This window comes from Cydia splendana, chromosome 3 (assembly GCF_910591565.1).
Source record: "Cydia splendana chromosome 3, ilCydSple1.2, whole genome shotgun sequence".
In the NCBI taxonomy this organism is placed as follows: domain Eukaryota; kingdom Metazoa; phylum Arthropoda; class Insecta; order Lepidoptera; family Tortricidae; genus Cydia; species Cydia splendana.
Window position 1 is genome coordinate 3916145 of NC_085962.1, and position 25903 is coordinate 3942047.

Consider the following 25903-nt stretch of genomic DNA (forward strand, 5'->3'; position numbering starts at 1 on the left):
TAAATCAACCTTGTTGTGTGTTCAATTCAATATAATCGAATAATGATGTGCGGTCACGGAAATATTCCGGTAAAATTTCTAAGAATATGAAAATAATTGTCAAAATGAATATATTAATATTGACATTGAATAATAATGAAATAAACAAAGATATTACAATAAGAAACATCCTAAGACATGCCTTAAGAGCGCTATTACATTTCGGCGTTGAGCGAGTTTAGGTATTTTACGCGCTGCGGCAGGCCGTGCGAGCTCAGTATGCCGATCCCTTCTACCACACTCGCACTACAATGATGGATTAAACATTCTTGATCCTTCGCGAAGCATATTGAAATCAACCATAACAACACTAACTGTACTTAACTTTTAAAGTTCTAAAACTGTTATTTGGTAAGTACGAAAATACTAAATGCAGTGCAAATGTACATAGGGGCTGTTCATAAATTACGTCATCTATTTTTGACGATTTTTGACCTTCCCCACCCCTCAAATCATCCAAAAATCAAGCTTCAGATGAATCTGTTTCCTCCTACGTCATGTTACCATCATCCGATGTCCAGACCCCCCCCCCCCACTCCTCCCATTTGAAACGACGTAATTTATGAATAGCCCCATACTCGTACTTATGAAGGTATATTACTCGAAAGAAATTATAGGTACCTACTCGCTTATTTACATGTTTCGTCATTGCATTTGGTACCTATAGGTTGTAAAGTTTGTATCAACGAGGGTTTAAAAACGAACTGGTACTGAGGATCTGATGATGATTAAGGTGGTCACGGATACCAATCAACCATGTAGTAACATGATTAGGCTCGTTTGATTCGTCTCAACAAGATCTTTGACACTGAAGATACACAGGGTCTGATGATGGAGCTGGAAGGTGGCCACGGGTACCAGTCTATCATGTAACTAAACAACTTCGTGTTTGGGCTCGTTTGATTCGTCTCAACAAGATCTTTGACACTAGGTGATACTCAGAGTCTGATGATGGAGCTGGAAGGTGGTCACCGGTACCAATCAACCATGCAACTAAACCACTTCGTGTTTAGGCTCGTTTTATTCGTTTCAACAAGATCTTTGACACAAGATAGTACTCAGGGTCTGATGTTGGAGCCGGAAGGTGGTCACCGGTACCAATCAACCATGCAACTAAACCACTTCATGTTTAGGCACGTTTTATTCATCTCAACAAGATCTTTGACACAAGGTAGTACTCAGGGTCTGATGATGGAGCGCGAAGGTGGCGACGGGTACCTGTCTATCATCATCAGCTCCATCATCAGACCCTGAGTAGTATCTTGTGTCAAACATCTTATTGCCACGAATCGAACGAAGCCAAACACGAAGTGGTTTAGTTGCATGGTTGATTGGTACCGGTCACCACCTTCCGGATCCATCATCAGACCCTCAGTACTACCTTGTGTCAAAGATCTTGTTGCGACAAATCAAACGAGCCTAAACACGAAGTGGTTTAGTTGCATGGTTGATTGGTACCGGTGACCACCTTCCGGCTCCATCATCAGACCCTGAGTATTATCTTGTGCCAAAGATCTTGTTGAGACGAATCAAACGAGCCCAAACACGAAGTGGTTTAGTTGCATGGTTGATTGGTACCGGATCCATCATGGTGGTGACCACCTTCCGGCTCCATCATCAGACCCTGAGTACTATCTTAAGTCAAAGATCTTGTTGAGACGAATAAAACGAGCCTAAACACGAAGTGGTTTAGTTGCATTGTTGATTGGTACTGGTGACCACCTTCCGGCTCCATCATCAGACCCTCAGTACTACCTTGTGTCAAACATCTTGTTGCGACAAATCGAACGAAGCCAAACACGAAGTGGTTTAGTTGCATGGTTGATTGGTACCGGTCACCACCTTCCGGATCCATCATCAGACCCTCAGTACTACCTTGTGTCAAAGATCTTGTTGCGACAAATCAAACGAGCCTAAACACGAAGTGGTTTAGTTGCATGGTTGATTGGTACCGGTGACCACCTTCCGGCTCCATCATCAGACCCTGAGTATTATCTTGTGCCAAAGATCTTGTTGAGACGAATCAAACGAGCCCAAACACGAAGTGGTTTAGTTGCATGGTTGATTGGTACCGGATCCATCATGGTGGTGACCACCTTCCGGCTCCATCATCAGACCCTGAGTACTATCTTAAGTCAAAGATCTTGTTGAGACGAATAAAACGAGCCTAAACACGAAGTGGTTTAGTTGCATTGTTGATTGGTACTGGTGACCACCTTCCGGCTCCATCATCAGACCCTGAGTACTATCTTAAGTCAAAGATCTTGTTGAGCCGAATCAAACGAGCCCAAACACGAAGTGGTTTAGTTGCATGGTTGATTGGTACGGGTGACCATCTTCCGGCTCCGTCATCAGACCCTGAGTACTATCTTGTGTCAAAGATCTTGTTGAGATGAATAAAACGAGCCTAAACACGAAGTGGTTTAGTTGCATGGTTGATTGGTACCGGTGACCACCTTCCGGCTCCATCATCAGACCCTGAGTACTATCTTGAGTCAAATAAATACATATAGAATGTCAGGTCGTTTCAAATATTTTTAATCCTGTCCGGTAGTTTATTAAACTGTACCATTATAAATTATAATACTATAAAAACAGTGCTAGGATCAAAGTTTCTCGTTGCGGTTTACACGCACACAGTATAGCGTTTTACACGGCGCCCGCCGCACACAATGATAAAAAACCTCGTCGTCGCCGTTGAAAATGTGCGGAGCCGACCGACACACGTCCTGCCTCTACAAGCTCTGCCGCGGCACTGAGCTGGCGCAGCGCGCGTCATCGGTAATATAGAGTAGTTTTCAAAAAATTGCCAAAAAATTATAGTAGAATTTCATAAACACTAATGTATACCAACAGTATAAGCAAACGTTGCAGATTGCTTGAGTATGAAAATGACTTCGATATTAAGTAGATTTTCGTAGGAATTGACACTTGTTTCGGAGAGAAAATCGAGTTCGTTTTACTTTGATTTTCTCTTTCTCAAAGGTATGTAGGAAAAATATAGTTTGATATGCCTAAAGTACAGGGTATTAGTAATACAAAATAGCCAGGTTTAGCAGAGTAAAATTCTCAACATTTCCAAATAAGAGCTCGCCATTCAGTGCTTCACGGGGTTTTTCGGAAACGACCATCAGAAAAAAAATCATTACTAATTTAATAAGTCCTTTTTCTAATATTTACAACGATATTTATAAAGATAAGAAGACGCTTTTTCTGGAACAAGTACTCATTGTTTCTAATAATGAGCGCAAAGTCCTGAATTTCGTCGACTAGTATCATCAATTTTGCATTATTTCGACTTTTCTTGTAAGAGCGCTCTTAAAACCCGTTCTGCGCTATGCCCCGTTGGACAGGCCATATTGAGATTATTTTCAAGAATCCGTTTGCTTATTGGTCCAAATAAGAAACACAGCTGACATATCATATCCATAACAAATTGATAACAAGAAATTATCTGAATAGACCTCCTTGACACCTGTTATCAACATGATTCATTATACTGAGTTGTGTATGTTGAACCTTGCTTATGTACATAAGCATAACTATATAATAGCTACATAAGTCTAGTCCGTGGCTGTCTCATATAACTATGATAATTATATGAGACTGCCACGGACATTATGCTGGTCGTATTTAAGTAAAGAAAGAGATAAATACTACCATTTAAATCGATTCTTCATTATAAATAAACTTTTTTTTTATATTTGTTGCTTCAAATTTCTAACGAAATCTCTTTTCCTTAGTAGAGAATGTTTAATAATTTATGATAAATTGGAAATATTTACCACTTTTTTAAGGTATTACTGTCCTTTGGAAATGATCTACCAATTTATATTACTATGGTACTTCAAAATACAATATACTTAACTATTATTTATATACCTAGTAAATAGGTACTGTGTTTTATATACTTACTTAGTAAAATATCAGGCTACTTGCGTCAGTATCAGTAATACACATAATTAATTACGCTACCAGAAATATTCCCACCCGGTAAATCTTTTTAGATGTAGCACATCACTACTGTACGTACTTTATCATTAGCTTGATATGTGTGGGTAAGTATAGCTCTTTGTATGCCTGCGTGATATAATAGTACATTGTGCAACATGGGGCGTAAGTTGAATATTGCAAACGAGAGTAAGTTAAATCGCGACGGCTTGCCGGAGCGATTTATAGACTCGAGTTTGCAATATTATTACGCCCCGAGTTACACACAATGTTTTTCATCACACTTGCGATACAAAAATTAAGTACAAAACAAAAAACTGTTAATTATGGCACTAGAAACTTCATAACTCCCTAGGGAGAACGCTTTTTCTTTAACTCCCGCTACACCTGCGTGCAATTCCACATTTACTGAGCGAGTGTGATGAAATAGTACATTATTGTCGAGTCTCGGAAGTAGCTACTTGCAGGCTGAGGATTCGTTTTAAATGGACGACCTTGGGAGTCCCGTTTAATTGAATCCGAAGCCAGCAAGTAGCCTTCCAGCCGAGTCATATATTAGTGCTTTTCTCAAAAATGGTGCAAGAAATATAATAATACTTGCTTTTAGATTAACTTGTCTTAAAGGGCCTCTGCGCTGTTGGCTTCGGCCCCACGCACGCCTCCCAAAGGTCCGGGACCCCATGGTCCCGAGATATGGAAAGATAGAAATACTATTAGAACAAATTAAATTATTTTCAGAAATATTTTAATTTGTTTTTATCAAGTAGAAACACTACTATATAAATTATAAACTGAAATAAATGTCATATACTAAGAAAAAGTGACCAAAGCCTCCAGTGCCTCAGGCTGGAATCGAACCAGCGCCCTCTGCTATCGCGGCAGGTGCCTGTGCCATTCGGCCACCGGGCCACAGCGGCATAGGTCGAATTTTTCCAAGTATATGCACTTCTTACTAAAGGCTTATGGCGCCCCCTGGTCATCCCTAAGGTAGAACAGTATGGTTCGGACCTTCTAACTGGATCATCATGATTTGCAGCGCCATCTCTCTCGCTAACTCGGTATCACCTGAGATGTGATGTGATGTGATGTGAAAAAAATCTGCTACGTAAAAAGCAGATTTTTTTTTCAATTTTTTCCACTAAAACAGCATTAAACCCATAATATACTTTTAGTAGCTAATATAAATGTATAATGCTTATATAAATATATATGTATAAGTCACGTTGTCATAGTTTCTTTTCCGGAAATATAGTGCCAGTGCCAGTAATCCCCATTATAGTGAAAGCCCCACGTACTACTTTACCCTGTATAAGCGCCTTATCCTTTACCAAAATGTATTTTACTGATATATTCAAACACAGCGCTAACTATATAAATAAATAACACCTTCCATCCAAAGTAGGTATCTACGTGTTCATTATAGAATAAGCTAAGATAAGCAAAACGCCGTTTGTTTTTCCGTTTTCTGGCCAGTCTGTTTCATTTTTAACCGACTTCAATTTCATAGAAGGAGGAGGCGGTCCTGTATTCGGTTGTGGCTATTTTTTTTTTCTATGTACTTTCACCGATTACTCCGACATCCGTAGTCCGATTTGAGTAATTCTTTTTTACATTGATTATTTGTGATTTATTAACACAGCGCTATTACACATACATATATAAGTACCTATAATTCTTAAAGAAAATGAAGTTTACACTAGGGATACAGGTCATTTTAGGACGGTATCTAGATTCATGTGACTCTTAAGCCATTTTCGTGCATACTTTCTTTAAAATCGTCTCAGAATGTCAGAACCGACAAACAGACAGACGAAATTATACTTAGGGATGACTGACGTTAGACCGGGCCGTGTCCGGGCCGGAGCTTCCGGCGCATCGTTTTCTATGGAAAGCATTACGTGATCGCCTGTCATGTCATAGAAAAGTAAGCTCCGGAAGCTCCGGCCCGGACATAGCCCAGTCTAACGTGAGTCATCCTTTATTCGCCGCTTTATTATTTTTTTTCATTTAAATCTAGCAACAAGGCCCATATTACAAATACCTTACAGACTAACATACATATGTGACGTTATCTATGAAAAGGGACCTTATTGTCGATGGCGCTTACGTGATTATTAACGGTGCTCCGATATAAATACAATGCCGCCCAACGCTGTGCGGCGTAAGCGCCATCGACAATAAGGTCCCTTTTCATAGATAATTCCCCATATATGTATTATGTATTTATTTATAAAACGGTATACTACAAAGTTACCATGACAAGATTGCACACGCCATCATACGAAGTCTCGAAAAAGCGCAACAAGCTAGAAAAGACCATCCGGAAAACTCGACGATTACTGAAAACACAAAAAAACTAATGAAACGAAGACACGAGCTTCAAAACACTAAACCGAAATCATTATTAATGAAAAAAGAGCTGAGCGCACTTTATAAATTGATTAGCATAAATATCAAAAACGATTACAAAAACCATAGACAAGAAGTATTCAAAAAACACCTCACCTTATCTGGAAGCTTAAAGAAAGCGTATAAAGAACTAAGAACGCATAAAACTTGGATAGAAGGAATAAAAACATCAGATAAAATAACACACAAAAGAAACGACGTCTTAACTGTAGCAACAGACTTCTACAAGAGATTATATCAAGAAAAAAAGTCACCTGACAACTGTCAATTGGAACAAGAGGGAACATTAAATATCAGTAAAGTCAAAGCAATCGACGAAATCGAGGTGATGCAGCAAATAAAGAAACTGAAATTAGAAAAAAGCCCAGGCCCAGACAAAATAAGCAATGAGGCATTAAAATACGCCGCTACATTTCTTGCCCACCCACTTGCACACCTCTTTAACCTAATACTTGACACAGCAGTAACACCAAAACAGTGGTCGGAATCCAATATTATTCTTTTATATAAAAAAGGCGACCCCAATGACATTGGAAACTACCGTCCTATTAGTTTACTACCAAGCCTCTACAAACTTTTTTCATCGATTTTAGAAAAAAGAATAAGCAAAACTTTAGAAAAATGTCAACCAGTTGAACAGGCAGGCTTTAGAAGCGGTTTCTCAACGATAGATCATGTGCACACAGTAGAGCTCCTAATTGAAAAATACCAGGAATTCCGGAGGCCGCTATACATTGCCTTCATAGATTATCAAAAAGCCTTTGATACCCTATCTCACTCGTCAATATGGGAGGCATTAAAGGAACAACAAGTAGAGCTCCAGTACATTGATATCTTAAAACAACTCTACAAACATACCACGAGTAGAGTCCAACTGGAAACAATCGGCCCACCAATACAAATTGAACGTGGCGTAAGGCAAGGCGATCCCATATCACCCAAGATATTCATTGCAGTGCTAGAGTCGATAATTAGCAAGCTGAATTGGTCTGGCCGTGGATTGCCTATAAACGGTAGCTACCTACATCACCTAAGATTCGCAGACGACATCGTCTTGCTTTCAGAACGCTTTTCAGACCTAAAATACATGATACTAACCCTGCAGGCTGCCAGTAGAGTGACAGGGCTAGAAATAAATTTCAGCAAATCAAAAATAATGACTAATAGTACACAACAACCAATGCATATTGAAGATACCGAAATGGAGTACGTTAATAACTATATATACCTTGGAAAGCAAATCTCATTCGACATGAAAAATAGCGAACATGAAGTTGACAGGAGAATCAAGATCACGTGGAACAAATTCTGGAGCCAAAAAGAAATACTAAAGAGCACAATTCCTATTAAATTTAAAAAGAAAATCATGGACTCATGTTTACTACCATCGCTCACGTACGCCGCGCAAACCTGGAAATTTACAAAAAATATTAAAAACAAAATAATTACTTGCCAAAGAAGTATGGAAAGGAGTATGACAAATATTAGAAAAATCCAGAAAATCAAGCACAGCATTATTAGATCCAAAACTAACGTGATAGACGCGCTCAAATACGCAAAAAAACAAAAATGGAGATGGGCAGGACATGTCGCCAGGATGAAGTCCAATAGATGGGCAAAACAAGTAACGACATGGCCAGGACCACCAGGAAAGCGTAACAGCGGCAAACCATACACGCGATGGTTAGACGAGATAGTTAAAGTCGCAGGGACAAACTGGATACAAAAAGCACAGGATAGATCCGACTGGCTTACTCTGGAGGAGGCCTTTACCTGAGAGGGGGTTCTTGCTTAATTCACGTAGTAAAAAAAAAACAAATAACAACATGTACCTAACATAAGTGACCAAATATTTACTTAAATTTGACTATTTGAAAAATGTAACAAATTGTATTGCAGATTTTATTTATGTTTGACATTGTAATATGCAAGAAATAAAAGGCTTTTTTATTTTATTTTATTTTTTTTATTTATTATTTATACTACAGCAAGGAAGGGCTTTACAAACAGAATAGTCATTTTATCCACTGTATTAGACTAATAGAGCTGTGACAATACACTCTCGAGCACGTTCTACACAATTCACATGCCAATGCCTTGTACATTGATTTCTAATATAACTTGAGCTGTCAATGCGTAACTGTTATGAGAGATAGAAGACCATAGTTATCTGGTTTTATAACGACGCAGTAAATATGGTCAATAGCGTATCCAGCCAAGTTCAAAGAAAAAGGAACTGGCGGCGCAGCAACCTTGTGTAATATTACACGAACCATTTCAGGCCTCTTTTGAAACCTATTTTACCTAGAATACAAAATTTCATAAACGTAGCTAAAACAGTTATAGATAAATTAACGTTTAAAAACCGGCATTTTTGTGACTGACTGACTTACAGATCAAAAACCTAACCCACTTCTAGATGACCTAGACACTTGAAATTTGACATGATTTGGCTGCGGTTTTCTGTAAGGTGGAGGTACTTCCCCAGTTGGACTCTAGAACGTAACATAGTAAATCAGATTTTGTTTATGTTAACCAGGTGGACCCAAACCTGGAAGCGACGGAGCAGGTGTGCAAAGCTCTGGGAGGGGTGCAGCACACCATCTTCGGTGGGATGTGGGAGTTCACCACCAAGGCCGATCATGCCGACACTGCCTACACCAACCTACCGCTAGCTGTGCATAATGATAGCACCTACTTCACAGAGTCTACTGGGTAAGTACCTACCAGGCCACACCAGCTGCGTGTTGTTGTAAAATGTTGGAGCCGCGCACGCACTCGTCACGCAATCGGTGTGTCGTCTCTCATAAGGAACTGTATATTACAACGCGCACGTGCACGTACATACACAGTGTGCACAGGGCCTTTTACACCCCGTCAAGTTCGAGAGAAAATAAGTAAACTAAAGAGTGCCCACTCCATGCAAAGATAAAAAAAAACCGCTTGTAATAAGCGAGCTTTGCGAAAACTTTTATCACGTAAAACGTAAAGCTAGTTTCAAACTTATTAATTATAAGTAAATTTATAAAATATATATAATATAATTACATATAAGTAAATATAATGTACCTCTTCTTCTTCTTTGTTTATGTACCTATGGAGTGAGAAAACACCCAGGACTTATATTAGGAACAAATATCTGTGCTCGTCCAGCACACAAATAAATGCCTTTACCAAGGGCCCATTTTTCGAACGGTATTAGACTAATAAACCATTTGACAGTTTATGTACTATTAATATTAGCCTAATACCGTTCGAGACTAATATAATATTATTAGTAGGGATGTACCGACTAGTCGGGAAAGCCGACTATCCGGCCACATTTGTAGTCGGCGATTAGTCGGCGACTAGTCGGCAAAAATGGCCGATTAGTCGGCACTTTATTAATGAAAGAAAAACAGAAACAAAAGAAATGTTTATTTTACTAAAATACCTATTCAGGGTGCATACGAAAACTTTTGTTCATATAATTGACCGTTTGATCGTTATCGTATGTTGGTGGGCTGGTGTTTTCCTCTACAGGTCGATTTCAACTGATTCTCGTGTAATTTCATGTGCAAGTTCGATAGTATTTTTTTTATTATTATTCTTTTTTTTAATGGTGGAGTCATGAGGAACTATTAATGTTATTGCAAAATTTAGAGACTTAGTCAGGGCACGTTGCTCGTAAAGACGCTGACCACAGGAGATAGGTTCTTAACTGGCGACTACGTACGGGAAATAGAGCCTTGGGAATACCTCCTACAAGCTGTACTGACGGTCTGCTCAGGATCGCAAAGTAAAAGAACTAAAGACAGAAATTGAACGAGGATTCTTGTGATAGGTATTTGAACCTGTAGAGAACACCTTTTAGCTAAGCTAAATTATGATGAATAGCGCAACCAAAGGAGCAAAACTATTGTTTTCCACCTGAACTCATACGAAACTAATGATCTGGCCGACTAGCCGACTAGTCACTAATCGGCCATTCGAGCGCCGATTAGTCGGTTAGTCGGCTAGTCGGCCAAATCAATAGTCGGTACATCACTAATTATTAGTGTGTTGTCATGGTAACCCCTACCGACTTGACTGTTCGTCGGCTAATAATATTAGTCTAATACTCGTACCGTTCGAGAAATGGGCCCCGGGACCATCGGCTTCATAGGCAGGATCACTACCCACTAAGCCAGGCTGGTCGTCGACAATTAAGTTTACTAGTAACAAAAGTAGTGTACATGTATAGTCAATATTTACCACAATATTATATATTATTTAGACAATATTTATTTTATTAAGGCGTATCCAGATTAGTAAATTTTTCGCCAATCTGATTCAATTGCACGATCGAATAAGGAGGTGCGGACGCAAATAACAATTTGGCTCGCCGAATTCTACCGCCGATAATGACCGATATTACCGATAAAATGAGGTGCGGACGCAAGAATACCAATTTATGTGGCCAGTATTTTCGTTCTGGGGCATTTTTTAGGGTTCCGTACCCAAAGGGTAAAACGGGACCCTATTACTAAGACTTCGCTGTCCGTCCGTCCGTCCGTCCGTCCGTCCGTCTGTCACCAGGCTGTATCTCACGAACCGTGATAGCTAGACAGTTGAAATTTTCACAGATGATGTATTTCTGTTGCCGCTATAACAACAAATACTAATAACAGAATAAAATAAAGATTTAAATGGGGCTCCCATACAACAAACGTGATTTTTGACCAAAGTTAAGCAACGTCGGGAGTGGTCAGTACTTGGAAGGGTGACCGTTTTTTTTTGCTTTTTTTTTTGGTTTTTTTATATGGTACGGAACCCTTCGTGCGCGTGTCCGACTCGCACTTGCCCGATTTTATTCAATTTAAAGGGCTCTAATATCACCATAAATCTAAAATTGGAGATTGACGCCAATTTCATTTCTGATCAAATCAACCGATTTGATCAGTCCCGTCTGGTTACCACTTTATACCGGTATTTAAGTAGATAAAGTTGGTCAAGCAAATCTTGTCAAAAAGGCGTGAAATTCAAATTTTCTATGGGACGATGACCCTTTAGCGCCTACTTTTTTTAAATTTACCGCCTTTTTCTACTGACAAGATTTGTTTAACCATCTATAACTAAATTCCTGCACATCTCTATAAGTTCTGAAGTGGAAGTCATCATTATTAATTCAGGGCTGTAGCAAAAAGGTTTCGCCTGTTAGTCGCTTCCAGATTTTATTTATGTATAAGCCTGTCTTGCAAAAGCGTTGCTCATTGTTCTTTCTAAATACTACTTTCTTTTCACAAATAGACTTATTTATTTTGCACAACCTTTTATATCCGGGTAGATTCTCGAATTACTTACATATTACATTTGATTGGATTGAACCGACACATCTAAGTGTGCATATAATTATATATAGATAGCTTATGTAGTTCTCGAGATATTTTGCGATGTGACAAACGGACGGGACGGACGGACAGAGTCGCAACCATAAGAGTTCCTTTGTACCTTTTTGGTACGGAACCCGAAAAACTGATTGAATAGGGAGTATTACTGCAATGTTCTGCCGCCAGAGTGCAGCACTATTGCACGTACTAAATCATAGAGTAACTTATTATACATACATACTAGGCCTTAAACAGTTTTTTTCACGTCAGCAGCTCGAACAAGGGTACTTTGCTTCTTAAAAACAGTGAGCAAAACGCGATTTTGCTCACCGAGTGAGACAAAATGACATTCAAGTGACCTTTATAGTCAATAGTTATTTGTACAACAAGAGATCAAAGTTTGATATTTCTTCGAGTGCTTAATTTGAGTCCCGTGCAAGCGAAAGATTCTATAATAGATTCACGAGCGTAGCGAGTGAATCTAATTTAGAATCTTGAGCGTAGTAAGGGATTCAAAAGCGCACGAGATGTAAATAACTTTGATCTCGTGTAGTACACAAAATTTTTCACCCTAAGCAGTGAGAACATACCTAGAGGGACAGAGATAATAGAACCCAAGTATATCGAACTTGTATTAGACCCCGCATGTTGAAATGACATTTGACTATAAAGGTCACTTGAATGTCATTTTGTCTCACTCAGTGAGCAAAATCGCATTTTGCTCACTGAGTGAGACAAAATGACTCAGTGAGCAATTTCGCACTTTGCTCACTGTTTTTAAGAAGCAAAGTACCCTTGTTCGAGCTGCTGAGGTGAAAATGTCATTTCAACATGCGGGGTCTAATACAAGTTCGAAATACTTGGGTTCTATTATCTCTGTCCCTTTCACGCTGTTAGCAAAAAAAAAAGTTCAAACGACATTCAACGGTATATTGACGGTTTATAATAGACCCCCGAACTTCAGAACGCATCGTTCCAAACCACGTACGAGTATGAATTCTTAATAATTAATTAATAAAAATAATGTTTAAGATTTGATAAAAACTGATAAAAATACTTTTATTGTAGGTACAATTCAAATAATGAACTCAAAAATTACACAGATTTATCACGCAAAATTAATTATTTTACTTTTATGAATTTCTACTATAGTTGACAAATAGACACGTATCCGCAATTCGGACCGTATCTTACAATGTTTTTTTTTTACAAAAAAAAGTTGTCGATTGAAGTGTCAGTTGATGTTCGTTATTTCCACATTATTTTACTGAAATTTATTATTACTTACGTTTGTTTTTGTGTTCGATTGCCGTAATTAAACTTAATTGTTTGTATATCTTAAGAAAACATGAGTGTATAGGTATTAAGTGATGAAGAAGGATTACATTTTTCAAGTTTTCTAATAGGTATGTTCTCACTGCTCCCGTGAAAAATTTTGTGTACTACACGAGATCAAAGTTATTTACATCTCGTGCGCTTTTGAGTCCCTTACTACGCTCAAGATTCTAAATTAGATTCACTCGCTACGCTCGTGAATCTATTATAGAATCTTTCGCTTGCACAGGACTCAAAATAAGCACTCGAAGAAATATCAAACTTTGATCTTTTGTTGTACAAATAACTATTTGACAAGTTTTCTCTATGACATTGATGCATCAAGGTTTGTTTACAGGTGGCCTACCGCGAAACGCGAAAACGAAATTTCGTTATCTGCCTCTCTATCGATCTAATAAGTAAGAGTGATAGAGAGGCAGAAACCGAACTTTCGATTATCGTGTTTCACGGTAAGCCATGTGATCCGTGCATGTGATCGAGCTAGTGACGCCCTCTACGCAGAGTTTTGCTTTATATTCCCTATTGGAATACAGTTCAAATTAGATTCACTCAATCAGAATGCATGTCCAGTAAGTATTTTTTTTATCTGTAGTGGCCGTAAGTGGGCTACGAATCTTTTGCGTCAGGCCACTCACGCGGATTTATCGTGATTTTCTCGCAATGCTCGCCACAAATACGAATTGTCTGGTTTTCTTTTACCTTTATAAAACACTGGCAAATCGAATTAGAACTTTCGTAAGTCAGACTAAAGTCATAACTAACATCTAACTAGGTTATTTTACAGTGTAACTCACGTATTTAGTTAAAATAAACATTTATAATAAAAACCTCCAGGTTTTACTTGTTTTTTTTTTATTCTTTTGCGATACATCTTTAGTATAGGGACCGTGCGCGTTGGAGGGTCTGCCATCTTGTGACCTGAATCGGAAACCTACATAGGTTACCGATTCAGGAAAATAAACAATCTTAACGATAATTGAAAAATGAGTATAGGGTCATAAGGCACGTTCATTGATGGCAGTGTAAACTTGACTGACCTTAATGACTAAAATTTCCTTCGTCACACTGTAGGTAACTCATATAATATCGGACATATAACTCGGAGCTTCCGGCGCTTCGTTTTCTATAGAAAGCGCCACGTGATCACCAATCAGCCACCATAGAAAATGACATTTCAGACGCCTCGGCCCGGGTCCGGCCCGGTCTAGCGTGAGTCATCCTTAACTCGCAAACACGAACTTTTTAACGTTTCCCTCGAGGTTTCGTATCTGAGTGGCCATAAGTGCCCACTTATCTTCGCGTCGAGCCTGACGTTGTTTATAACAATTTTTCCACTACGCTCGTCACTGATTCAATTGTGTGAAGCTTTTGACCTACATAGAAAAAGCTCGGTTGTAGGCTTTCGTAAATATTTATTGATAGTTACTAGTTTAGAAATATTTATGAGTACGGTACGTTAAACTAGCTACTTTGGGTTCAATCATTGGCTAAAAGGTAATTTCGATAAAATTTGTACCTAGGTACATCATGCCAAGAGATTCTGATTGGCATAGGTATACCTGTGTTTTTATTTATGCATATAGTTATTAGAGTCCGACCCAAGCCAAGATTTAATTTAAGATATAGATACAGATACAGATAAAAAAAGTTCTTGAACCAAGGAATATTTTGCTCCAAGATATTTACGAATTTCGAAAGAAAACTCGATAATGTCTTCGTCCAAGAAATAAATTGTTTTGTATTATTATATCTTGAGCCGACAACTACTTTCTAGTATCAATAACAAATTTATAAAATAAAAAAGGTCAGTTTTGATACTTTTGATTCAATATGCAAGTAATAAAACTCTGTCACTAGACTTTCAAGCTTAATTTTTTTTTTAATTTACAATTTTTTAACCCTTAGGTTGGATCAAGATGGGGCCAACTGCGACATGTACAACTGTCAGATTTCGCATCCACGTCAAATCAACAGTTGATTTTATTGTATGTTGATTCTATCAAGTGTTGATTCGATCAACTATGGATAATATCATTTGGTGTAACCAAAACTCAGGGTGATTTGGTTTGGTTGTCACCTAACATTACTGTGGATTGCTAATGTCAAATTTTAACATGTGCACGTATTCGAGAACTTATGATTTTTCTTACATCAACGGGAGACCAACGCAATACGTCAAACGTCGCTTGTCGAATACTTCCTGGTTCTTAGTTTCAACAATTTGTGGTTTTTATCTGTGGGCATTGTCACTGCAAAGAGTGCTAAGAGTGCCAAGTTGGTGCTAACTTAGCGTAGTTGCTGTTTATTATGCGCCCATATCGAGTCATTAAATGTATTATCTTTTATCCTTTATTTAAAATAGCTTGTTTTTGACCTAAACCTCCCTATTTCAGCCTCCAAATCCTCCACTGCATAGAACATTCCGGCGGGGTGGGCGGAGAAACAGTACTAGTGGACGGTTTCTACGGAGCCACCCGACTGAAGGCGGAGTCTCCCGAAGACTTTGACTTTCTGACAGAGTTCGAATTGGAAGCTGAGTATATAGAGGAAGGGCACCATCATAAGTGTGCAGCGCCGGTTATAAGGATCGATAAGAGGACTAAGGATATTAAACAAATAAGGTACAGTTGTGTGCAATATAATAGCAGTCAATAAGAAAATTAAAATTAGGGGAAAACTATAACTTTAGATCAATATATTGGATCTTTTTTAGGGTTCCGTACCTCAAAAGGAAAAAACGGAACCCTTATAGGATCACTCGTGCGTCTGTCTGTCTGTCTGTCTGTCTGTCTGTCCGTCTGTCACAGCCGATTTTCTCCGGAACTACTGGACCAATCAAGTTGAAATTTGGTACACATATGTAAGTTTGTGACCCAAATACGGACATGTAACGTAAACAAATGAATTTTAAACATGGGGGCCACTTTTGGGGGGTAAATGAAAAAATGAAAAAATTTAATTTTTCAAACTATATCATGTTACATATCAAATGAAAGAGCTTATTGTAAGGATCTCAAATATATATTTTTTATAATTTTCGAATAAACAGTTTAGAAGTTATTCAAGAAAATAGGCAAAAAATGACCATTCCCCCCCTTATCTCCGAAACTACTAAGTCTTAAATTTTTAAAAAAATACATAAAATAGGTCTATACCTATAGATTACAGGAAAACCTATTAGAAATGTACAGTCAAGCGTGAGTCGGACTTAATTACAGTTTTTGATCCGACCCCTACGGATTTTTTAAAGAGATTTCACTCACGTTTCACATAAAAAATACATTGTTAACAGTGCCGGATTACTTAGAGTAGTAGTTTTCTTAGAGTAATTAATAATCATTTTAAATATTTAACGGCCTTACCTACTTACGAGTAATTGTAAGGTCAAATTAAAAATAATGTTTAAAAACATATGTTAAATTGAGAGCTAGCTCAAATTTTTTTGTACTCGTCGACTTTAATGGTTAAATTAATAAAGACTTTGTAACCAATAAGCAAAACAAGCACGTGCTTACTGCACCTAGTTCAGGGGGGGCACCAAAATGCCAGGTTGAAAAAGGTGAACAAATTTTAAAATTAGGGACAGACACATCGTTTTTACCACACGATTTTTTTAGCTGTCCAAAAGCTAATTTGCAAAAATAATGGCTCGTAATTCTTTGGGAAACAATCGGTAGCAGTAGAAGAGTCGTGATTACATGCATAAATTCGATTTCAACCCACTCTTTTGCGGTTCGGCGTTAGGTCTTATGCGAGGCCTTCTGCCTTACGGCAAAGTTGATCTTCTGCCTTAATTACACTTGGGCGTGGATCCAAATCCAAGCTTTCCTCTTTCGCAGCTGGGCCTACTGCCTTTCTTACACTTCGCCAATTCAATTCCAAGCTCTCTGCTTTCTTGCATATTTTATGCATGAAAACAACCTCGCTGAGACCCTTAAATATCGAGCCCTATGCGAAGCTAGGCTGATAGAAAACTGTCCCATCCCTTCTCTGTATGAAATCCTGGATTCGCGCCTGGTTGGGACTATAACTAAAATTGCGTTTTTATATCGAAAAATTTTCGCGCTCGCTTCGCTCGCGTTTTCAATAACTTTATAAGGTATGATAAAGGTGACATTCGGGTGGCGACTGCAGCAACATTACTCTGTTGCAACGTTACTGCTGCAGCACTGTCAACTTCCGTGATAAAATGATGTGACTGATTTCCATACTAAAAGTAAAAATGTACAACTGTCTATCATATTGCGTTTTTATATCGAAAAATTTCCGCGCTCGCTTCGCTCGCGTTTCTATTACTTTCTACGCTATGATAAAGGTGACATTCGGGTGGCGACTGCAACAGCATTAGGTACTCTGTTGCAACATTACTGCTGCGGCACTGTCAATTTTCGTGATAAAATGATGTGACTGATTTCCATTCTCAGCTGTAATGCGGCAATGAACTTCTCTCAATTTACCAAAAAATCAATGTAATCTTGATGACCCTAGGGAGAGGGGGCACCTAGAAATGCTTAGGGCATCAAAATATCTTAATCCGGCACTGATTGTTAAAAATTGTGTAATATACGGAACCCTTGGAACGCGAGTCCGACTCGCACTTGGCCGGTTTTTTATAATTCTTCTGCATTACTTGACACTGTTTCAAAATTAACTGTAACCTTTACTTAAATAGTATTGGAAGTAAAAAAATACATCATGATAACCTTTTAAAACGTAACACCCGACAAAAAAACTACAACTCTTATTATAATTGTAATTTAGTGGCTTGCCTATTATTTCCAAACATCTATACCCATGTCATCCAGAAAAAAAATAACTTTTGTATAAGACGATCTTCGTCTCAGAGTGTACTAGTAGTCCATAATTCGGACTTTGTTGTTGATTTTTGACCGACTTTTACAATGATAAGTATGAATGTGTCAGTCATTACTGCGGCAAAAGTCAAAACTCCGGGCAGCAACGTCGATTTGGACATGCAGTCGGCAGCAATTCTGCAGCAGTATTGCAGCGCGACTGCCAACTGCATTGCTGCCACAACTGTCACACTGGTGGTGTAGGAATCTACATCCGATATCGGATCGAATGTGAAAACGCTCTCAGCCGATTCGTCTGCTCGATTGCCTCCTATATTATAAAAAATGTTCGCTTGTTATTAATCGGTTGCTATTGGTTGCTATAATCTAACGACAAATATACAGTCACGTTTAAAAATATCGATACGAACAACTAGTCCGTATAGTCCGATAGGGATAGCGAGGCGATGGGCAGTCGCTGATACACCTGTCTCGTTCTCCTAATCAACAAGAAATGCGAGTCGGAAAGGTACAGAGTGTATTATGCACAGGCTAGTACGTTATCACAGGACTATAAAAGATTCCACTGCGAGTAAAACAATGATAGTTGCGGAAAAAACACTGAGCTGAGGTTTCTAATTTGAAGGACAAACATAACATTTTAGTAGTAAGGGACCCACAAAACGATTTATTTATTTGGCATTATAGACCTTTATGCCCATGAACAAAGATAACAGCGGAAACAACTCTTAGCGTAAATGCTTTCAAATTTAAGGGCAAACATTACATTATTGTAATAAAGGTCCCTGAAAACTATTTATTTGATATTATTCACCGCTACGTCCATGTTATTTGTTTTAAATTTAGAGTTTAGACACTAATTTGAGGTAGTAAAAGACACAAGTATTAGAAAAGTCCTTTACAACCTTGTTCGCTTCTTATACTTATAAAAAAATATTTTTAGAGCGGGTCGTAAAGGTACAATAATATCAATAGTAAAATATGTCCTTTACGACCATCTTGACCATACGATATGAAAAATCACTAAGACAAATGAAGGGCTTAAAGGACGACAAAAGACATGTAAGTCATTTACAAAAATATTTGTTTTTGCAAGTTCATAGTGTAAAAAATAGGTCGTAAAGGGCACTTTTTAAGAGATATCGAAATTTTAACTATACAGAACGATAGCGCTTGGAATTCTGAACAAAACTGTATATATAACTCATTTTTGGCCAAAATGTCCTTTACGCCAATTGAACCTAAAGGTATCGTATATATTGTCATCCGTATCTATATTTTCAGACGTGAGGACGTGACCATACAACAGTTGGGTAAAAACAAGACAACAACAACAATTTACATTTACAATTCATACAGCGTGTGGTCTACATATTTAGGTATAAATTAACAGTGTAACCCTACTCCGAACCATGTCAAGGCCTCTAAAGTAGGTACATTTATTTACATTTCTGATTTTCTTGTCCGCCGAATGCCGCAAACGGAACGACCCGGACCCGGCGGTGTTATTCCGAGTGCTTTCAGAGTCTGTGTATAATGTACATATATAAGAATCCTGACCAAATTTAAAGTCGTCTTTTAAAAAAAACCGAACGATTTTGTCTGCTCTACAGCACAATCTATTTGACACCCACAATTTTTGACCACCAAACACATATATTATGAAAGGTTTAAGCGAATCGGTATACAAGTCGTAACAAAAATACGGATTTACCGTATGATGATAAGTAAAATAAAAAGTTCGTACTTATGGCAAATGCTCTCAAACGTGTCAGTATAAGTTGGTATAAGTTAGTCTGATATGCTTAGAAAAAAAAAATTGATTGATTGCTTTGTTTTAAGAGAATCAGCAATTAAAAGACGCAATTAATTGCTACAGTGAATAATATTCTCTCAAGTACAAAAGAACTTATCTAACTTAAGAACTTTTAAATAATGTTTGTCACTTTGGCAAGGTACATTTATAACTTTGATTAAGCTTATTGTAGTTTCGTAAAAACTAGTGCCTACGCCTATTTTTAGGATTAGTTGTCAAGCGGACGTTTCCCATGAGCCGTGGCAAAAAGCCGGAATAAAGCAAAGAAGATGATGATAATTTCGGATCTCAAGGTCACGTTATACCAAACTAGATTAACCTAAACTCTCCCGACCACCAGAATCGCACTGTCCCTGAATACAAATCCCTATTACTTATTCAAGTATCAAATTTGTATTTCCAGATTCAATGTATACGACCGGGCGCCAATGGCGTTCGAGGACGGGGAAGAATGCAGGAGCTACTATCGCGCCCTGAGGAGTCTAGCCAAGTATTATCAGGACCCTGGGAATCAGTGGCAGTTCAAGCTTAAACCAGGTACGTCGCCATCAGATATATCGGAGCGGCCAAGATGCTCACAAATATCTAAACACGCCTCTATTACCAAGCTCTTGTTTCACGATTTTTTCATATTTTTTGGACCCGTGGTTCAAAAATTATAGGTCGGGGGGGACACATATATTTTTTCTTTCGAAGCTCTTTCCAAAAATATTAACTATATAAAAAATGGTTTTAGGAGACCCTTATTCATTTTGAAAGACCTATCCAACGATACTCCACAATATTGGGACAAAGCAAAAAAAATAAACTTTATGTATGGGAGGTACCCTAAAAACAAATTTTTAACCTTTTTATTTTACCGTTCTGTCGCAATGCATCATATATGTATCCATGCCAAATTGCAGTTTTCTAGTACTAACGATCACGGAACAAAGCCTCGGACAGACAGACAGTCATGGCAAAACTGTAAGGGTTTCTAGGTGACGAAACCCTAAAAATGGTCAAAGCATTATTGTTACGTCACACCGACACCGGTACCCATACCATGAGTCACTGACAGTGTCAACACTGACATATACGCCAACGTCTGTGTTGTTTACTTTCTATTCATTTCGCTCGCACTAATATGCCAGTACGAGCGAGATGCATGGAGAGTAATAAGTTACGTTCACGCTAGCATTTATATCAGTGCCAAACTGGTGGTAGCCACACATGTTTACAAGGAAAGTAATTTATTGCTAAATTTAATAAATTCGGTCTCCCGCTTAATCATTATAACGAAATTAAACCCTCAGAGAGCCAAATATAACACAATTAACATCCTAACATAATAAGATTAATAAGTTACAGCTTAAAATTCATAGCAAGGCTAATATTAATCAAAAGTGAATTATTTCGTATATAACGGGCCCATTATTAATTATAAATAATCAAGCGAAAGGGTTACAAAGCTTATAGCGTTATATTTAGGCCGATTCTGTTTTAACAACTTGTTACGGTTTTGATATTGTTTTGATACGACCTTTAAGATCGTGAAATGGTGCTACTTTGCTCCCCTCTGACAACTATGCTCAAATATAATATTTAACAACTATGCTCCTATACATTTAATAAAGGCAATATATTTTTTTTTCTCATGCTCTGAAAGATGGTCATTGTTGTTGTAAAAGGTGTGCAGAAAATGATACGTTTCTGCACACTAGAGCATCTTAGGTTCCAAGTATTAGGTACGATTTTTTTTTACGATAAGCAATTTATACCCAATAAACGGATTTGTTATACAATCCATTCTGATATTTGACTCCCCATTCCATAAATAACGATACTTTTGCCTTTTTTGTTAATTGAAAGTACCCTCAAAAAATACTATAAAAATGTATACTTAGTCATGTTTTTAAAAAAACACATGCATTTTACTTTCCTCGTATTCGAAATGAAAAGTAGAGTGTTTAACTCGGATAAAAGGCATAATTTCAGCCTCGGACTATTGGCAACAACCTCGGCAGAAATGAGTGTCTTTCATCCCTTGGTTAACAATCTACTATTCTTATAATATTTCTATGTTATTATTTATATACTCAGATAAAAGAAATTGAATATATTTTGACTTGCGTTATTTTGCTGACGTTAGTCAAAAAAATAATTTAAGCCGTTTTTTGGCGGCTGGTTTGTGAGACTTATATAACATTAATTTTGTAACATTATTGTTTTCCAGGCTTAGTTATGGTGATGGACAATTTTCGCGTGCTGCACGGCAGAAATGGGTTCTCGGGCAAGCGCGTTCTCTGCGGCAGCTACGTGGCGCGCTCTGATTGGCTGGATCGGGCGAGGGCTCTGCGTCTTATCCAATGATCAGACAGCATGTCTGTCATCATGTTTACCGAAATGTTCTGCGATTGCGAACGAAACATAATTATGTTAATTGCGTTTACGGAGACAATTTAAATTAAATATTTTAAAATAAACTGTAGTTATTTTGTTGAGACCATCAGAATTTATTTTTCCTTTGTCGTCTCAATCTAAGCTATATATTTCCATTTTTTATTTTAAAATAGTGTACTGAATATTAAAACGACCTCCGTCGGACCAATTAATTCATTAATTAACAAAGAATGTGTTTAGTCAATGGAAATTTTAAATTGCAACTAGGAATTGTAGACGGTTTAAAACTTTGATATTTTCACGAAAGTTTGAACAATCGAGATTATTTATTATATTTTAATAATTAATTTATTGTATAAAACCTTTTTTGCTAAAAATGTATGTGATTATTATGAAATTGTATGCAGACTGTTCATTAGTAGAGTCTGGCTACTGAAATATTGCACTAAGTTTTGGCGGGAAATTCAAAAAATCTTGGGCTGGTCCCACTTGGTGTAGTAGGAATTATAGTTTTGATACTAGAAAATATTTATGATTTTTTGTGCACACGTAAGGTACCTAAGAAAATAAGTTAAATATACGTTGACGTGCAGTCAAAGTCCGCTCACATAATAGAAAAAGTACAGTCAACGACAAACACATATGTTTACGTTCCAATGTTTTAATTTTATTGATATTTTCCAGAACTTCTAGTTTATCCGTTTCTTTACACACTTGTCCTGTTTATGAGATTCATGAATTAATAAATTCACGTACTTAATCAAAGTTATAGGCAAATGTTAGAACTAGTACTTAAAGTATCAAAATATTAATAGAGCACCAACCTACTAAATTATTTACGACTTGTAAACAATGTAAACATTGCAGGTTTTCGTTATACAACGCTTCACATCGACTTCGCATATTGTCGTAATTATTTACGAGCTTAAATAATAGTTTGCGGTCCTCAGTCGGTGTAGTCATTATTAATATTATTTAAAATAAACCCATTATAAACCGCGAACAATTTAAGTGAATGACATAAATTGACAACAGACTTTTAGATTTTTTGAAGTGAAAACCTCTGTAGCGGCGCTGTGCACTTTTTGTGATGAGGAAAAAATGTTAAACTCGCGAGAGCGTAAGACGTAAGACGTGACGTCACGTGTCATTGAGTTTTTCTTTATTGATTTAAACGCCATCTAGTGAGATTTCCTCTAACTGGTATAATATAACTCGAGTACTAACAGTGATGTGCTTAGGGGTTTCAAGTAATGCGACGAAATAACGCTAGATGGCGTTAACCTCAATTATACATAGTGAAAACTTCTTTAGCGGCGCTGTGCAGTGTCATTGAGTTTTCACTTCTGCCGGCACTCCCGGACTGCAATCCGTTGTTTTTTTTTATCATAGACAATATATAGTGACTGAATGCTAGAATCATCATTCTAGCCTTCAGTCGCCCACTACTGAGTATAAGCCTCTCTTCGTGTACGCCACTTATCCCGGTCCGGTCCTAGGCCAGTCTCATCCAAAAGTGCCCCGCGATTTTCCGAATGTCATCCACACAACGAGCCAACGGACGCCAGGCGCTTCTTTCATCCGAAAGCGGCCACCAATTAGGTGTAATCCTACCTACTTTTATTTGGTGCCCAATATTATAGAGAGAAATGTTTCGATCGATATACATTAAGGGTGGCATACAGATTTCAACATTTAGTGTTATTTTGATGCTGATTATCATATTACTCTCAGAGCACAGGGCTCGAGTTCATTGGAGTGAGAGCGATCAGTAGAGAGTAAAAATATCTTATCAATAAAATATTTTTTTATAATCTGAATACCGTTCGAAGCCGGATTAAGAGATTTCATAAAAGATGAAATAATATTAATAGCTAAGGGAAAATATTTCCTCACGTATTTTCCGGTTCTTTGCCTTTTCACCGAAAGATTATATTAAAAGGAAAAAAATATGAGAGCTTATTTCAAGGCGAATTAAGGAAACAGGCTCAGTTTACCGATAGATTTACTAAGAAAATTGCATGGATTATCTTAGAATATGGTTTGGACAGTGAGAAAATAAGTAATATAAATAAAGAAATATTATAAGAAAATCTTCCATAACTCTACCTATAGGCTCCGTGCATGAACTATAGGGGGCAGCATAGGAGCCGTCGGATTTATAGCGCGTGGCGTAAATGTGTCGTTTATGCTTCCGATGTAGCCCACAAGATGGCAGAACCTACTATGCACAAGGAAACGTACCGACGAGAACGGTAGATGGTAGCACTTGCTTTGGCAATGTACATGTGCACATATGTTTCCGATTCAAGCCACTAGATGGCAGACCCTCCAACGCGCACGGTCCCTATAGTATTTTTCAGATTGGAAGTCGGTGACATTCGATGTCAAAGAGTCTCCTTGCCAGTAAAATAAATGAGTACAGTAGTACCCCTTTTTGAGTTTACAAAACGTCCCGCTTGGCATGCTGTTCAAAATCCCATACAAAAATAGGCATAACGCAAACGTCACGCTATCGAATGAAATTTACACTAGGGGTTCTGAAAATCGGCAACATGGCGAAGGCGAAATAAAATCTTGTAAAACCCAATAGAACAGGTAAAATGTTGTTTACAACTTGTTTTGTAAAGGCTTACAACGTTAATTAACACAAAAACAAAATAACAAACGTAAATTGGCAACAAATTAACCGCGTTATCTGGAAGCTCATAAATAATTTAACCCTCCCTCCGGCGTGTTAACTTTGCTAATTTAATCAAAACTTAAAGTTTTTATTTTTAGCTATTTGGGAACCTTGGTTCTCATGAAAATGAATGAGAATGATAACAGAACACAACAATGAAGCAGTTAGGGTTGGAGAATTTACATTAAACACCCAAACATGGACATAATATCACTACACCTTATAAAACAAATAGCCACGTCACATTAAGCCGAATATGGGCAAAAACTATGAAAAAGGTACCTTCAACCCCCCCACACACCCTCAGGACCCTCTTTATCTGGACACCATAAGGTATAACTGTACCAATTTTCAAAACTACACGAATTATTTCCGCAGATTTTTTTAATTATCTTGAGCTAAAAGTCCCCCGCCGCGTCTATAGGTATGTTTGTATATTCGCGATAATCTCAAAAAGTACTGAACGCATTTTATTGCGGTTTTCACCTATCAATAAAGTGATTCTTGCGAAATGTTTAGATGTATAATTTGCTAAGGTTTACCCGTGCGAAGCCGGGGCGGGTCGCTTGTTTGTAACATATTTCTGAAGCAATTCCTTTCGTGGCGGGGTGGAGCGTCCATTCTGCATGATAATACTATTTTATTGTAAAATATAAGTTTTCAACCACCTACAAACGATGATTAATGTGGAACATGGCAAATTGGGCCCAAAATGTAAATGATTATATTCATTTATCATGCTCGGCTCGAATATGACAAATCGACGTTCAGCTATTATTCACTACTAGCTGACCCGGTGAACTTCGTTTCACCTAGGCACATGTATGCATTTGTTTTTTTTTTGCACGTTAAATACGGATTATACAATCATTGTATTACAGGCATTATATCAACAAATACGTATACGTACCTAAATTTTTCGGTTAGTATCTGTTGTATCGGTTCACTATTATATGACTTATATTATACGAAACAGGCAACATTATACTAAAATATGTCAATGTCTTGCATTCAAATAAGCTTGTGGAATATAACGCGAAGTTTCAAATTATCATTACACACATCTTTGATTCCAAAATAATCATCATTTTCGAATTCTGCACTCCCTGAAACCTAAAAAACGACA

General features: G+C 37.6%; 1 protein-coding gene across 2 annotated transcripts in view; it reads left to right on the top strand.

Annotated features, from left to right (window-relative positions):
* LOC134806427 (trimethyllysine dioxygenase, mitochondrial) overlaps nt 1-22108 on the top strand; it is a 35790-nt gene extending 13682 nt beyond the window's left edge. The window contains exons 5-8 of one of the 2 annotated variants that reach the window (XM_063779704.1): nt 8939-9114; nt 15476-15703; nt 20116-20249; nt 21928-22108. In XM_063779704.1, coding sequence (XP_063635774.1) covers nt 8939-9114; nt 15476-15703; nt 20116-20249; nt 21928-22064 — 675 coding nt within the window. In that variant the 3' untranslated portion in view covers nt 22065-22108. The remainder of the gene's footprint in view (nt 1-8938; nt 9115-15475; nt 15704-20115; nt 20250-21927) is intronic. The other variant, XM_063779703.1, reaches the window with a different exon arrangement.
* Nucleotides 22109-25903: the final 3795 nt, after the last annotated feature.